Source organism: Lycium barbarum, chromosome 12 (assembly GCF_019175385.1).
Source record: "Lycium barbarum isolate Lr01 chromosome 12, ASM1917538v2, whole genome shotgun sequence".
In the NCBI taxonomy this organism is placed as follows: domain Eukaryota; kingdom Viridiplantae; phylum Streptophyta; class Magnoliopsida; order Solanales; family Solanaceae; genus Lycium; species Lycium barbarum.
The window spans coordinates 75,073,613-75,088,300 of NC_083348.1; the positions used below are offsets into that span (position 1 = coordinate 75,073,613).

At 38.4% G+C, this 14,688-nt stretch overlaps 1 protein-coding gene across 3 annotated transcripts; it reads left to right on the forward strand.

Moving 5' to 3' along the window:
* Positions 1 to 1,453: 1,453 nt before the first annotated feature.
* On the forward strand, positions 1,454 to 14,411 carry LOC132621403 (protein NARROW LEAF 1-like). Of its 3 annotated transcripts, none has more exons than XM_060335656.1 (7): positions 1,454 to 1,757; positions 2,214 to 2,273; positions 2,405 to 2,895; positions 3,269 to 3,412; positions 11,873 to 12,113; positions 12,198 to 12,698; positions 13,373 to 14,411. In XM_060335656.1, the coding sequence occupies exons 3-7, from the start codon at positions 2,422 to 2,424 to the stop codon at positions 13,768 to 13,770; spliced, it is 1,758 nt and encodes a 585-aa protein (XP_060191639.1). In that variant the 5' UTR covers positions 1,454 to 1,757; positions 2,214 to 2,273; positions 2,405 to 2,421; the 3' UTR covers positions 13,771 to 14,411. The 3 variants fall into 3 exon arrangements, with proteins under 3 accessions (XP_060191639.1, XP_060191638.1, XP_060191640.1); XM_060335655.1 differs by having other exon boundaries at positions 1,455 to 1,757; positions 2,352 to 2,895; XM_060335657.1 differs by having other exon boundaries at positions 1,455 to 1,757; positions 2,352 to 2,895; positions 13,394 to 14,411.
* The last annotated feature ends 277 nt before the right edge of the window (positions 14,412 to 14,688 follow it).

The window sequence follows — 14,688 nt, forward strand, 5'->3', positions numbered from 1 at the left end:
GAGATATGAATCTTTCAACACTTGGAAAATGGAATCCAAAATCTAAAAAAAATCACATGTATAAAGAGAGAAGTTTAACCTGTGGTTAAAAAAGTAGAATTATGTAATTATTATCAAGAAGACTAAAATTTTAACTTTTGACAGTACATAATTTGCAACTATTTTGCGAGGGTTTCTATAGGTCTTCTCTCTTCTTTTCTCCTAGAACTAAAAGGAAATGTGAAGGTAATTTTGGAATAATGATAAAGTTGTCTCAGTATAATTTACAGGTTAATGATTTAAGCTGTAGAGTCAGCCGTTAGGGGCGAAGCTAGGTAGGCTCTAGGGGGCTCCGAACCCCCTCGGCTAAAATTTATATTGTATATACAAGATTAAAATTATTTTCTTATATATATATATTAGATGTTGAACCCTTGGCTCTTTGTGTATTTACCTCTTCATATTTTTAAACCCCTAGGAGAAAATCCTGGCTCCGCCACAACCGCTAACATTTGTGTTGGGGTAAATTACTTACATTATACACCTTCTGTTTTAATTTATTTGTCTTACATCTCTTTTTAGTCTGTCAAAAAGAATGCCTTTTTTTCTTGACGATCTTTTAATTCCAACTTTTTCACCTGTCATGTTTACGACCACAAGATTAAATTACATTTTGATACATATTACATATCTTTAGTTTAAGATGACAAAATTCAATACTCTTCTTTCCAAATCAAAACCAGACAACAAATTGAAATGGTGGGAATATCCAAAAAAGATGCTGCCCTTCTCCCAATATACGATATACTTGGTGCACCGACCTGTTATTACCCGGAAAGAAGTGTGGGGTGCAGTGTAGCGTAGTGATTATTCAAATGATGAGGGGCACCAAAAAATGAAAAAGGGTAGAAAGAACAGGAATAGAGAGAATGACAGTGACAGCAAAAGGTGAAGAAGAAAATAGAAAAAGGGGTTTTGGGAAAAAAAATCTCATTAACAAATGGTACTTTTTGCATCAAATACAATACCCTTGTAATATACTAGATACACTTGCTAAAAAAAGGAAAAAAAAATTACCCTTGATTAGTCTCTGTTTCTTCAATTTGTGAAAATAACCTATCTTTTCTTTTTGGTCTTTTCTTTTTTAGATTTTCATTTACTTTTTTAACACATTAACAAATACTTGTTCCTTTTGACAATCACCATATCCTATATATATTAGATATGTACTCCCCCTCTCTCTCTCTAGACTTGACATACTTTCTTTTTTAATCTGTCTAAAAAAATCACATTTTTATAATTTTACTTTTAATAAAATAATTTATAGTTACATAAATATATACTATTTGTTTTAGATCGCAAACTTCAAAAGTCTTTCCTTTCTCTCTTAAATTTTGTACCAGTGTCACATAAATTTGAACGGCGTTAAGTAGTTTTCCCTTTTTCCATTTTTCTCAAAATAAACCTATATTTGTGTTTGGACTTTTTACTTTTTCTTCCTTTTCTTTTCTGACACCCTTCTCTCTCTCTCACACACACACATTGAGAGACCCTCATAGGCACGCGCGCAGAAGCACAGACAAATAGAGCATTGGATTGTGATTGAACTCCAAACTTATAGACATAATGGACATATTCAATTGAGGGAAACTATTTTCTTGAATTAATCTGGTAGATTAAGTGTAAAGGGGTGGACTTGTTCTTGATTCTTGAAGTCTTTAGGGCATGGGAAAAAAAAAATTGTGGGGATTTTTCAGGGACTCCATTGTTGCTGACAGGTGATGTTTCTTTTGAATTTGATTGTAAAGTTTCAATCTTTATAGGTTTTCTTGACATGGGGTGTTGCTTAATTCTACAGTTGAGTTAGCTTGACCTTTCTTGCTCAATATTGACTTTTTACAGTTCTTTGTGGGCCATGTTCAGTTGTTTTATCTGTCATGTTTGTAAGAGATGCTCTTTATTTATGTAAAAAAAATAATAATCTGTATTTATCATTTCCATGTGCTACAAGCTTAGTTATGGTGAGAACAAATAAAGGGTGCATTTATTTCTGTATGACCCATTACTTACAAAGTTGCTTGCTTGTTGGTTTCTGATTGCATCTTTGTTTTCCTGTGGAAATGCACTAGTTGTTTTCCTTTTATTTTCTTTCAGTTGGTTTTGGGATATTCTTAGCATTTTTGTTTTCCTTTTATGTTCTTTCTGACGTTTCTTCATGTTAATGTAAATTCCAGGTGCAGCTTATTGATTGCTTTGATTTGTAGAATGTTATAAGGTGTCTCAGTATGGATTTGGTAAGGTTAATTCTGTTATCATCAAACTATTAAGCTATTGATGGAACTAGTACTTCATATAAAATATTTCCTTTCAAGGTTGAATTAGGGGGAGCTTGTGCAGCTAAGCAGATGTTTTAATGAATGACCAGACAGGAAAGTTAAAAATATGGATAGACTGGATTTAAGATTCAATCACTCTGGAGGATCTGTGCAATCAGAGGAGTCAGCCCTGGATTTGGAGAGAAATTGTTTCAACCACCTTCCTTTTTCAAGTCCACCACTGCAAGCCTTTCCATCGGCTTGTCAAGTCGCTGAGAGCAATGCTGCCTACTTCTCATGGCCTTGCCGCTCGGATGCTGCTGAGGACCGGACAAATTACTTTGGTAACCTTCAGAAGGGGGTTTTACCTGAAACCCTGGGACGGCTCCCCACGGGACCACAAGCTACAACATTGCTTGAAGTTATGACCATTAGGGCATTCCATAGCAATAATTTGCGCCGCTTTAGTCTTGGTACGGCAATCGGATTTCGTATCCGGCGAGGTGCTTTGACAGACATACCAGCTATTCTTGTCTTTGTTGCCAGAAAAGTTCACAGGCAATGGCTTAGCCTTGTCCAATGTCTTCCGGCTTTTCTTGAGGTTTAATCTTGTTGGAACCCCTGTACTTGCATTTATTATAAACAGTTTTAATGTAGTGATTATATTGCTCAGGTGGCACTAATGAATTAAGGCTTTCCTATCAACTACTCTCTCATTATCTGTCCTTGTTCTAACGGTCCTTGTTCTTCATGGAACGTGGTTGACTAGTAAAAGTCTTTCGTCAAACGGTCAAAAATCCATGTCTCCATGCAGATGGATCTATTACATTAACATGCACTAATGTTCTGCAGATTCACTAACTTTTATTGTTTACTTTTATAATGGTGGTGTCCGGCGAACTTTGATTCATTGACTTCTATGAAGTTAACTGTCCTGCCAATTTTGGGCTTGAGAATCTTTTGTAATTGGGCAGGGACCAGGTGGTGTTTGGTGTGATGTTGATGTTGTGGAGTTCTCATACTTTGGGGCACCGGCAGCAACTCCAAAGGAACAGCTATATGATGAACTTGTTGATGGTTTACGGGGAAGTGATCCATGCATTGGTTCTGGTTCCCAGGTAATTGACTCTTCTTGATCAGAATGTCCTTTCATTACTATGCATCAAGATAGCGTCAAATAAAATTACAGGTGTTTGGCACTGAGATATCAGAAAATCTGTCCAACTTCCAAATCTTTTTTTTTTAAATAAAATATTAATAAGGTATTGTGTTAAAAGTGAATAAGCACTAAGCTAGTGCTTCAAACATAGTTACAAGTTGTGCAATTCCCCAATCTTATATATCTTGTACAAAACTAGTCTGCACCAAAAAGCTAGCAACAAAATAGCTCTAAACTTAAGGCTAAGAATGTTGTCTTTTTGCCTTAAAAAATTTCTGTTGTTTCTTTCTAACCAGACAGTCAACCATATAGCTTGGGATATAGTATTCCAAAATTTTAGGGCTTTTTTTAATGTAATCCGACTCTGTCCCAGCACATAAGGAAGTCTTGAGTGGAGAAAGGCATAGTCCAACACATGCCAACAACAACAACCCAGTGAAATCCCATACCGTGGGGTCTGGGGAGGGTAGAGTGTACGCAGACCTTACTCCTACCAAGGTAGGACGGTTGTTTCCGAAAGACCCTCGGCTCAATAGAAAGCATAAAAAGAGGACAGATAAAGCCAAGAAATTCAAAGTGATATGGAAATGAAAATAACGAAAGCGACTAAGCCATGATGAAGCAGTTTGCAAAGGGCAGTAGCTATCACAAATAAAATAAGATAATCAAAGTACAGGAAATAACAGATAGTAGCAGAAATCAAAACACAAGAACTTATATTGCGATAATGCGGCTACTAATATGAAAGGATAAACGATACTATCTACTAGCCTTCTACCCTAATCTGAGTCCTCCATACCCTCCTATCTAAGGTCATGTCCTCGGTAAGTAGTAACTGCGCGATGTCCTGTCTAATTACCTCTCCCCAATACTTCTTCGGCCTACTCCTACCTCTTCTGAAACCATTCATGGCCAACTTCTTACACCTCCGCACTGGGGCATTTGTGTCTCTCCTCTTCACATGCCCAAACTATCTCAGTCTCGCTTCCCGCATCTTTTCTTCCTCCGAGGCCACTCCCACCTTGTCCCGGATAGCCTCATTCCTAATCCTGTCACTCCTGGTGTGCCTACACATCCGTCTCAACATTCTCATCTCGGCAACTTTCATCTTTTGAACGTGAGAGATCTTAACTGGCCAACACTCCGCCCCATACAACATAGTCGGTCTAACCACCACTTTGTAGAACTTGCCCTTAAGTTGTGGTGGCACCTTCTTATCACATAGCACTCCGGAAGCGAGCCTCCATTTCATCCACCCTGCCCCAATACGATGTGTGACATCATCGTCAATCTCCCCGCTGCCTTGTATAATAGACCCAAGATACTTGAAACTACTTTTCTTCTGGATGACCTGGGTACCAAGCCTCACTTCCACGCCAGCCTCCTGAGGTGCTTCACTGAACTTGCACTCCAAGTAATCTGTCTTGGTCCTACTCAGCTTGAACCCTTTAGACTCCAGAGTCTGTCTCCAACCCTCCAGCTTAGCGTTAACTCCGCTACGAGTCTCGTCGATCAGGACTATGCCATCCGCGAAAAGCATACACTATGGCACCTCACCTTGAATTTGCTGCGTCAATCCATCCATCACCAAGGCAAATAAAAATGGACTAAGAGCTGATCCTTGATGCAACCCCATCACATTTGGGAAGTGCTCTGAGTCTCCTCCTACTGTCCTTACCCTGGTCTTGACTCCCTCATACATGTCCTTGATCACCCTAATGTACGCCACAGGTACACCTTTAGCCTCCAAGCATTTAGTCCAACATATGCCAAGTAAAGCAAATATTAAACTCCACAACTGAGATGTGGTCTTGTAATGGAGAAAAAGGCGATTGGCTTCTTCAGGGTGTTCTATTCCCCTATTTTGTTCAATCTCCATGTCACTAGGGTCTCCGCCACTCTTTTTGGTAAGAAGTAAGGACACAAGAAATACACTGACTCTATAGCACCACTGCAAATTCACAACAAAGTAGTAGATGATTCATGTCCTCCCTGTTCCTTTTGCACATACAACACCAATTCACCTTTAGACATCCCATTCTCTTCAAGTTGTGTGCTGTTAGAGTAGCATCCTGTGCGGCACTCTTACCAAGAAAGCTACTTTTCGGAGCCTTATTCCTTAAATATACTCCCATAAAACTTCGTACCTTGTTATCCAGACATGTAATACTATATCCTGGAAAAACATTCCACTGCCAGTCCTCTCTGCATCATCCTGTCACTAGCCTTTACAATGTCAACGTTGTAAACTTTCTGTAGAAGATCTCCACCTCATCCCCTTCCCGATCTTGGATAAATTTCCTAAGGATTAGTCCGTGGTCTATCCTTATGCATCCATTTATTGTTGCCTGTTGGTTATGATGCACTTTTCCTTTCATGTGGTTTTTTATCTCGTTGTGGTGAACTTGATTCCTGCTGCACCCATCAGAGTAAAATGATATTGCTAGGTGTGAGAGTCTGATAACGAGAACATGGTAGACATATCACAGTATCACTAATGAATAATCTAGTCAGAGTTCCTTTAAGCCCTAGACTAGACTATGGAAAAGAATCAGAAATAGGAGAACTGAAAGGCCAATGAAGGTTTTTTTTAGGCTTATCCCAAAGGAGGCAAAAATACTTGGTGATTTTTTCCCATAATCATCCAAGCCTTGGTGGATAGTCTTCTGGTACCTATGTCGGTGGGAGGTAGCAGCTACCTAGTGGAATTAATCGAGGTACGGAAGCGCCCTAGACACCACCACGGTTATTAAAAAATAAGAAAAAGAATCAGAAATTGGACGAAGAGAAAAACAAATAATTAGCAAACAAGAAAGCAAATTGTGAGAGTTGGTATATGCATAACTTAAAAAAGCTAGACTTTTATTTGGATGTTTGTTATGCCAAAATTTATAAACTTACAGATTTCATCATCTATGTAAATGATTAGTCTCAAAACAATAACATTGTTTTAACAAGAAAAAACCGAACTCATGTTTGATTGAGACATTAGCTGTAAGATTTTTTTTGCTAATCTTGGACGAACTTGGGATTTATGATCTCTGGTAAGAGAGGTTCAGGATCATGGAATCTTTTTCTATCACCTGGAAAGTGTTGTAGCAAAATTTTTTCCCCAAGTGATAGCTACAATAGATCCTATATTTATCAGCATGAAGAAACTAAGTAACGGACGGGATTAATCTATTCTGTAAATGGTGAAATCCGGAAGTGAAATCACATCTCTGAAACTATCGTATCAAGGGCATCAGTTGCAGGCTTTTTTTGTTTCTATATTTCAGGAGTATACAATTTTTATCGACAAACTGGTATCGTTAGTTTGCGAATATAACAAAAGCATCATTTTCTATCCTTCTTCTATATGAATTTTCCAGAACCTTTATGAATTGTGAGTATCGATCGCTGCAAAACCAATGATTGAGCTTTTGAGGCAAATCTATCTGACTATTAGTCTCTTTCTTCAGTTACCCCCTACCTAGAATCACCAACTACCATTAATTTATATTTTTCTCTATAGCCTATTCAGTACCCATCACCTTATAGCAGCATCTAAAGACTGCTCTGACACCTTAACTTTTTAAAACGTCAAGCAACTCAGCAAGATCCTCTCTCCTTTTTTCAGGATGCATAATTTCCTCACTAGTGTTTTAACAGACAAAAGCAGTTTCCTAGTGAGCAATTTACATATATTTACACATAATAAAGAGGTTGTCTAAATGTGTTTTATCATATTGAGATAGTAACATGTAAACTAGGAAAAAATTATATATTCTATGCGCGACCTTTGGCGAACTATTTTTCGAGTTTTCCATATCAGTCAGAAAGATAACCCTGTTTTTCCACCTCTTGTTTGTTTTGTACTTTTCTTATTTTTATTGGAATATTAGAAGATTATTGCGGTTACCTTGTTTCTGAGAGATGACATTGGTGCAAGATAGAGAATTTTCTAATTCATGAATCCTGACATTCATGTGTAGTTGCTTATTAGCTAAATGTTCTGAGATTCCATTCTATCTTCATTAAGAAGAGTCATATTTGTCGAATCAAAAATTATTTTATTTATATTCCTGATTAAACAAGAAATAAAGGCGCAGATCTATTCTAGATGGATCACACAGAAATAAATAAGAAGTTGGGAGACACAAACATGCAAATATGCAATTGATGTAGAACAATTGCACCGAAGATAACGTGGACTTCAACTCTTTGTTCATTAAGCGTGGTGAAGATGAAGACCAGTTTGACTTAGTTTTCAAAATAATCAAATTGGGGTACAACAGGGTCAGTTCCGAGGACTATTTCCACTTTCCAACGGGTGAATAAACAAAATAGGGCCCAATTCCAGGAGAAAAAGGGGACCAATTTGAAAGAATATGAGCCAGCTTATTCCGCTGAAGTAAGGAAGAAATATTGCAGCCTAGCCAAAGAATTATGTTATTTGAATTCAAACATCTTAGCTCCACTTTTTACACTTCTGAATCTGACTTTAATCATTTATCTCATTGGCATGTCTTTCATAATGGACAACTAAGACTAAGAGACAAGAGTTACTGCTCTTAGAATTATGATTGTTAACTATCAAGAGAGACTTTCATGGATTGACATGCTATCGTGGATTTGATCTTCATTACTTCCTTTGTCCTATTCTATGTGAGACGATTTCCTTTGTAGTGTGTCCCGAAAAGTATCACGTCTTCCTCTTTTTGGAAATTATCTAATTTTAGCCTCCTTTTTTACCCTTAATGACTTGGCTTGTTGGGATCCGCTTATTATCAAAGTTCATTCTTTTCAAAAGGGTAATTTTTGCTTTACATGCCCAGTCAAACACTTTCACATAAAATGTGTCGGAGAGAGTACGATTAAAGCCATTTAGACATATATTCTTTTCTTTTTGAAATGTTTTTTTTTTAAATGGTAGACATATTCTTATCTTTTTTGTTCATCTAGGGAAACTAATGGAACATTGAAAAGGTATTTGTTAGGTCATATGTTTTACTCACAATTGGTGGATTGTGTTAACACCTGATTTGAAATTTTGAAATATTAGAGGGCACGTTTGTTTATTCATTTATTTCTATTATATGTCCCTTCACATGCTTACCAATTTCTTTTTCTTGGACCTATCAGCAACAACATACCAAGTGTAATCCCACAAGTGGGGTTTGGGGAGGGTAGGATATACGCAAACCTTAGCCATACCTTTATGGGGTAGAGAGACTGTTTTCGATAGACCCGCGGCTCAAAAGAAACATAATCACATAATCGACGCAGGATTGCAAGAAAAATAAGACAACAAAATATCAAGATGCAAAATAAATGAAGCAACAAATAGTAGTACACACTGAAGAATAAGGAACTACGAGATACCTAAATAATAATACTAAGAAACGGAGAAGAGGAGATGAGGAGGCTAGCCCCCTACCTCTCCCACATAGAGTGCGACCATACTCAACTACTTACTATTCTTCTACCGTAATCCTCGACCTCCAAATCTTCCTATCTAAGGTCATATCCTCATTCAGCTGAAGCTGTGCCATGTCTAGTCTAATCACCTCTCCCAGTTCTTGTTAACTATCAAGAGAGACTTTCATCCTCGCACTCCTCTTCGCATGCTTGAACTATCTCAGCCTCGCTTCCTTCATTTTGTCCTCCATGGAGGCCGCTCCGACCTTGTTCTATATAACTTCATTTTTAATCATATCTCTCTTAGTATGCCCACACATCCAGCTGAGCATCCTCATCTCCGCTACTTCCATCTTCTGAACGTGAGCGTTCTTGACTGGCCAACACTCTGCCCATACAATAATGTTGGTCTAACCACCACTCTATAGAACTTACCTTTCAGCCTTGGCGACACATTCTTATCGTACAGTACCCTAGATGAGAGCCTCTATTTCATCCACTCCGCTCCAACACAATCATGATCAATATCCCCGTCTCCTTATAGTATGGATCCAAGATACTTGATGCTTCCTCTTTTAGGTATAGCTTGTGCCTCAATCTTCACTTCCACCTCTGTCTCATGCATCACGTCACTGAACTTGCATTCAAGGTACTACGTCTTAGTGCTACTTAACCTGGGGGTGGCAAATGAGTGGGTTTGGTTGGATATGAGCAGGTTGAAAATGGTTTGAACAAAATGGGTTGGATTTCAACCCGTCCATATTTCATGTGGATAAAATATGGGTCGGCAAATAAATGGTTGGGTTGGTTATGGGTTAGCCCATATTATATAAGTGCAATATTATTTCAAGTGTAATTTTTTCATGTATTTATAATTAAATTTTATAAAATAGAAAATTGAGGTGGGGAGGGGGTGAAGAATTTTTTTTCTGTTTTTTTATAAAATTTTATAATAGTAAAATATATGAAATAGAAAATGTGTGTTGGGGGTAAGAAAAATTTCTCACTTTTTATAATTTTTTTTATAAAAGTAAGATAAAATATATGAAACAGAAAAGGGAAAAGGGTCGAATATAGCCCTCTACTTTGTTTTATTAGCTAACTTCACCCTCCGCTAGCGATTATGAACAAAAATACCCCTGCCATCTTCAAGGGTGGGGGTGGCTCAGTTGGTTGAGCATGGGGCTTTCATAATGGAGGTCTCAGGTTCGAAATCCCCAGCCTATGACAGCAGGGGATTTTGCCTTCTGGGTCGAGCTCGTCGCACGGGGCTTGCCTAGTGCGGGTTACCTCTCCTATGTTGCGAGCTATTGCACAGGAGCTGGGTTTACCCTGTGCACACCCGAAGAGTAGTGGCTGCGGGTTCCCATGTCATAAAAAAAAAATATCTTCAAACTTCACATTAATGCCCCTATTTGGATGGAAACCCCTAAATCCTTCTTAAATTGCCCAATTTCAAAAAAATTACCCACTCCCTTTGTTGATCCGCCCTGACCCGCCAATCATCATCAAGCTTGAGCTTCTTTCATGAAGAAAAAAAAAAGAAAGAAACAAAACCGCACGCCCAAATGATAAAACCCAAAACCCACATCAAAATTCACCTTTAAACCCACCTTTTCATCGAACTAAGAAAAAAAAAAGTGGCGATGATCTAAATGCAGAACACTGCTAAACACATAGCAGAATCCAAAAGTGACATTAATATACAGTACATGCATGACTTAACGCCCCTCAATTTAGTCTGCCATTCATCGTCTTGGCATATGTTGCAAATTTTTTGAAAACTATGTGATGAATCCATGGCACACTCATGTGATTCGTATTGTAAACACTATGTATAGAATACCAGGCATTTCACAATGTGAAGATAAAACTCTCCTCTACCCAATCTTGTGACAGAAGTAAAGGGTTCTCATGGTATATTCTCAACAACGTATATGACAGACGACATACCTGATTCAGAGAGACCAGCAAAAAAGAAATTTATCTTGCTAGATCATAATCTTAAATGACAACAGGAAACTATCCATCAGAACTGGGTGATACCCCCATACTGCCTAAAATATACTCTAAGAAAGATATGAACAAGATAAAATACTATTAAATTTCTACCACTTCTTATCTGTGGCAACATATACTACTATTACTATATCTTGATAGAATATGATCCTTAATACGTTTGGCTGTGTGTTTAAAGGTGGCTTTAAAGGTGAAATCTGAGGTGGGTTTTGGGGTTTATCATTTGGGTGTGTGTTTTTGCTTCTTTCTTTTTTTCTCCATGAAAGAAGCTTGATGATGATAGCCGGGTCGGGGTGGGTCAATAAAGGGAGTGGGTATTTTTTTTGAAATTGGGTAATTTAAGAGGATTTGGGGGTTTCCATCCAAATAGGGGCATAAGTGTGAAGTTTGAAGACGGCAGGGGTATTTTTGTTCACAATCGCTAACGGGGGGGGGGGGGGGGGGGAGTTAGCTAATAAAACAAAGTAAAGGTGTGAGGCGGGTGGGGGGGGGGTGGTATGGGGTATGAAAAAATTTCACTTTTTATAATAACATATATAAAATAGAAAGTAAGTGGGTGGGGGGGGGGGGGGGGGGGTCGAAAGTGGGAGGTTTGCAATTTCTTCCGATTCAAGGGGAGCCTTGGAGCAACGGTAAAGTTGTCTTCGTGTGACCTATAGGTTAGGGGTTCGAGCCGTGGAAGCAGCCATTAATGCTTGTAGGTTGTCTCCATCACACCCCTTGAGGTGCGGCCCTTCCCCGGATACAGCTAATGCGGGATGCTTTGTGCACCGGGCTGCCTTTTTATTAATGTCCTCACTTATGCTTCGCGGAATAACTTTGAACTTAAAGATTACAAACATACTAAATACGCCTCTGTTTTATTCCGTCACACTCTGCATTACTAAAATTTTACTTTCTTTGTCCCATTTATTCCCCAATTAGGACAGACCTAAAATGTATTAACTAGAGATAAAATTGCAAGTAACTGAAGTAATGTTTTCTCGTTCATCTGTCCTAGGTTGCTAATCAAGAAACATATGGAACCTTGGGAGCAATTGTTAGAAGTCGGACAGGAAACAGGCAGGTTGGTTTCCTTACCAATCGTCATGTAGCAGTTGACTTGGATTTTCCGAGCCAGAAAATGTTTCATCCTCTGCCACCTAGCCTGGGTCCTGGGGTGTATTTAGGTGCTGTGGAGAGGGCTACATCCTTCATAACAGATGATCGTTGGTATGACATATTTGCTGGTACAAACCCAGGTAATGTGAATGCAGTTTGTTGTATCTTGCTTCTGCCAACAAATTGGATCCTTACACCCATGTATTCTCATTGTAATCTTGCAGAAACATTTGTTCGAGCTGATGGAGCATTTATTCCATTTGCAGAAGATTTTGACATGTCGAATGTAAGGACGTCTGTGAAAGGAATAGGAGACATAGGTGATGTCAATAAAATAGACTTACAGTCTCCTGTTGGTAGCGTCATTGGTAGGCAAGTGGTGAAAGTTGGAAGGAGCTCCGGTCTAACAACTGGGAACATTATGGCGTATGCCTTGGAGTATAATGACGAAAAAGGAATGTGTTTCTTTACAGATTTTCTAGTTGTTGGTGAGAACCAGCAGACTTTTGATCTTGAAGGTGACAGTGGTAGCCTCATTCTCTTGACTAGCCCGAACGGGGAGAAGCCACAACCTATTGGAATAATTTGGGGTGGAACTGCCAATCGAGGTCGTTTGAAATTGAAAGTTGGCCAGCCTCCTGAGAATTGGACTAGTGGTGTTGACTTGGGGCGCCTCCTTGATCTTCTTGAACTTGATCTCATTACATCCAATGAGAGTCTCCAAGGTTGGTATCTCTCAGCATCTTATGGTCCTTAGTTATATATGAGTTCTGGTTACATTTGAATTTTTGAACTTTTAATAAGCTAATAATTTCATCTGGAGCTTCTTTTTCTTTTTCTCGGGGGATTACTTGAACCACATTAAGCGACTAAACATAAATTATGGTTTGTAGAGATGGTGGTTGAAGAAAATTATAAACAATACGATACAAGATCATTGGGACTACAGATATACCTAAGTCCTGATACTTGTGTTTACTTTCTAGGACACTGCAACCTCTTACCCGAAAAGGGTTATATATGGAGTGTGGTTCTGGGAGGGGAAAAATAACCAAATATATGGTTACTTTTTGCATGTCAGGTTGTTAGAATACCAGCTTATAAATGCCTTGGATAGTATAAGATTATAAGCTCTCTAAAAGGTCTACCAGTATGGAAGGGTAGATAAACTAATAAATATTAGTCTATTTTGCCAGTTATTACAGTTTGGTCTTTGAGGAAATATCTGAGAAATGTGAGGGAACAAAAGGATTGTAGATAAAAGTCCAAAGATTTTGGTACATATTCAGTCCAATAAAACCTTGGATTTCTAATTTTGCCTTCAAATTTCCTTCTTCTCCGTCATTTTATTATTTAAAATCTCTAGTCTATACTTCTCTATTCACTTCCTCTAAATTAGTTGCATTGCAAGAGCAAATAGATGCATCAGCTGCGGGTATTGGTTCTGCCGTTGGAGAGTCGTCACCAGCAGAGCGGAATCAATCGAAAGATAAAGATGACGAACACTTTGAGCCAATCAATTTAAACGTCCGACAAGATCCCATTGATGATGAGTCTGATGAAGGGGTAGTTCCGCCACTCCAGCATCGAGACGTTCACATTCAGGGTGGAAATAAAGCAACTCCCTGCATTGAGCATCAGTTTATCCCAAGTGTCTCTGGTACTTCTCTAGTACGCAGGAAGATTCAACATGGAAATGGGGAATTGAAAAGACTCTTGGTGATAGGAGGGTCGGATGAAGAGATGTATGTTTCTTTGCAGTTAGGGGAGCGCGAAACAAAGAGAAGGAAACAATGATGATTCTCAGTTTGCCAATAGCAGCCAAAATAAAAAGTGAATTGCCTCATTTTATTTGCTTCATTTTGTCCTTGGGAGGATCAATCATGCACTGGACTGTGAGGACTTGGGGAGATTTTGAGCTCCTAGGAGAAACGAAGCCTCCCAGTAATGAGTATTATTATTCCTTTTTTCACCTTTAATTTATGAAGCTACATCTAAAGGTTAGATATTAAGTTGTACAATATGTAAGAAATATGTTTAGAAGGGAACTGCCATCTATTTTTATCTGGTTGTATCATTTCTGTGAAGCTGTCATACAAAATCTATGAAGTGGAGGAAGCCCCAGAAACTGTTACTATGATGAACTGCCATTTGTATCGATCTCTTAACGCACAAGAAAGCTAAGTGAATGTGCAACTCTCCAGGGAAGTAATACGAAAGAATATTTTGAGCAACTGCATGGATTCAGCAGAAACTGGATATGTAGAATATGGCATTTGGGCTTTCAAGGCAATGAGGAATGTATAGCTAAAAAGTCCATGTTCGCGTTGCTTTGGATTATACACCATGATTTATGGAAATTGTTCCCTTTTTAGGATCACCAAATTTTATTCCTACTTTTAAACGTTATACAAATATAACTTTTGAGACTGACAAAACAGTAGACTATCACATAACATCTGTATAAGTTTACACCTTGATCTAATGTTATTTAACATCTACATAAAAGGCAGAACTGTGGAGTTGCATACCCAATCAAGCATCTTGGTTGGTAGAGAAGATAGTAAAGTCCAAGCAATACTTGCAGGCTGCTGGTATTCTGGAAACAGACCTTTAGCAATATGCAGCAATTTAGCGCTAAAAGATGTATGTCTCAATGAGAGGAACTTTTCAGAAAGTTCAGTGGAGCAGGATTATTATATGCAATAACCCAGG

Bases quoted from the DNA above. Each gene is read 5' to 3' on its own strand.
- LOC132621403 (XM_060335656.1), top strand. From the start codon at position 2,422: ATGGATAGACTGGATTTAAGATTCAATCACTCTGGAGGATCTGTGCAA. The intron at 2,896-3,268 runs GTTTAATCTTGT...GTAATTGGGCAG, and splicing joins GTCTTCCGGCTTTTCTTGAG to GGACCAGGTGGTGTTTGGTG. The intron at 12,699-13,372 runs GTTGGTATCTCT...CCTCTAAATTAG, and splicing joins ATCCAATGAGAGTCTCCAAG to TTGCATTGCAAGAGCAAATA.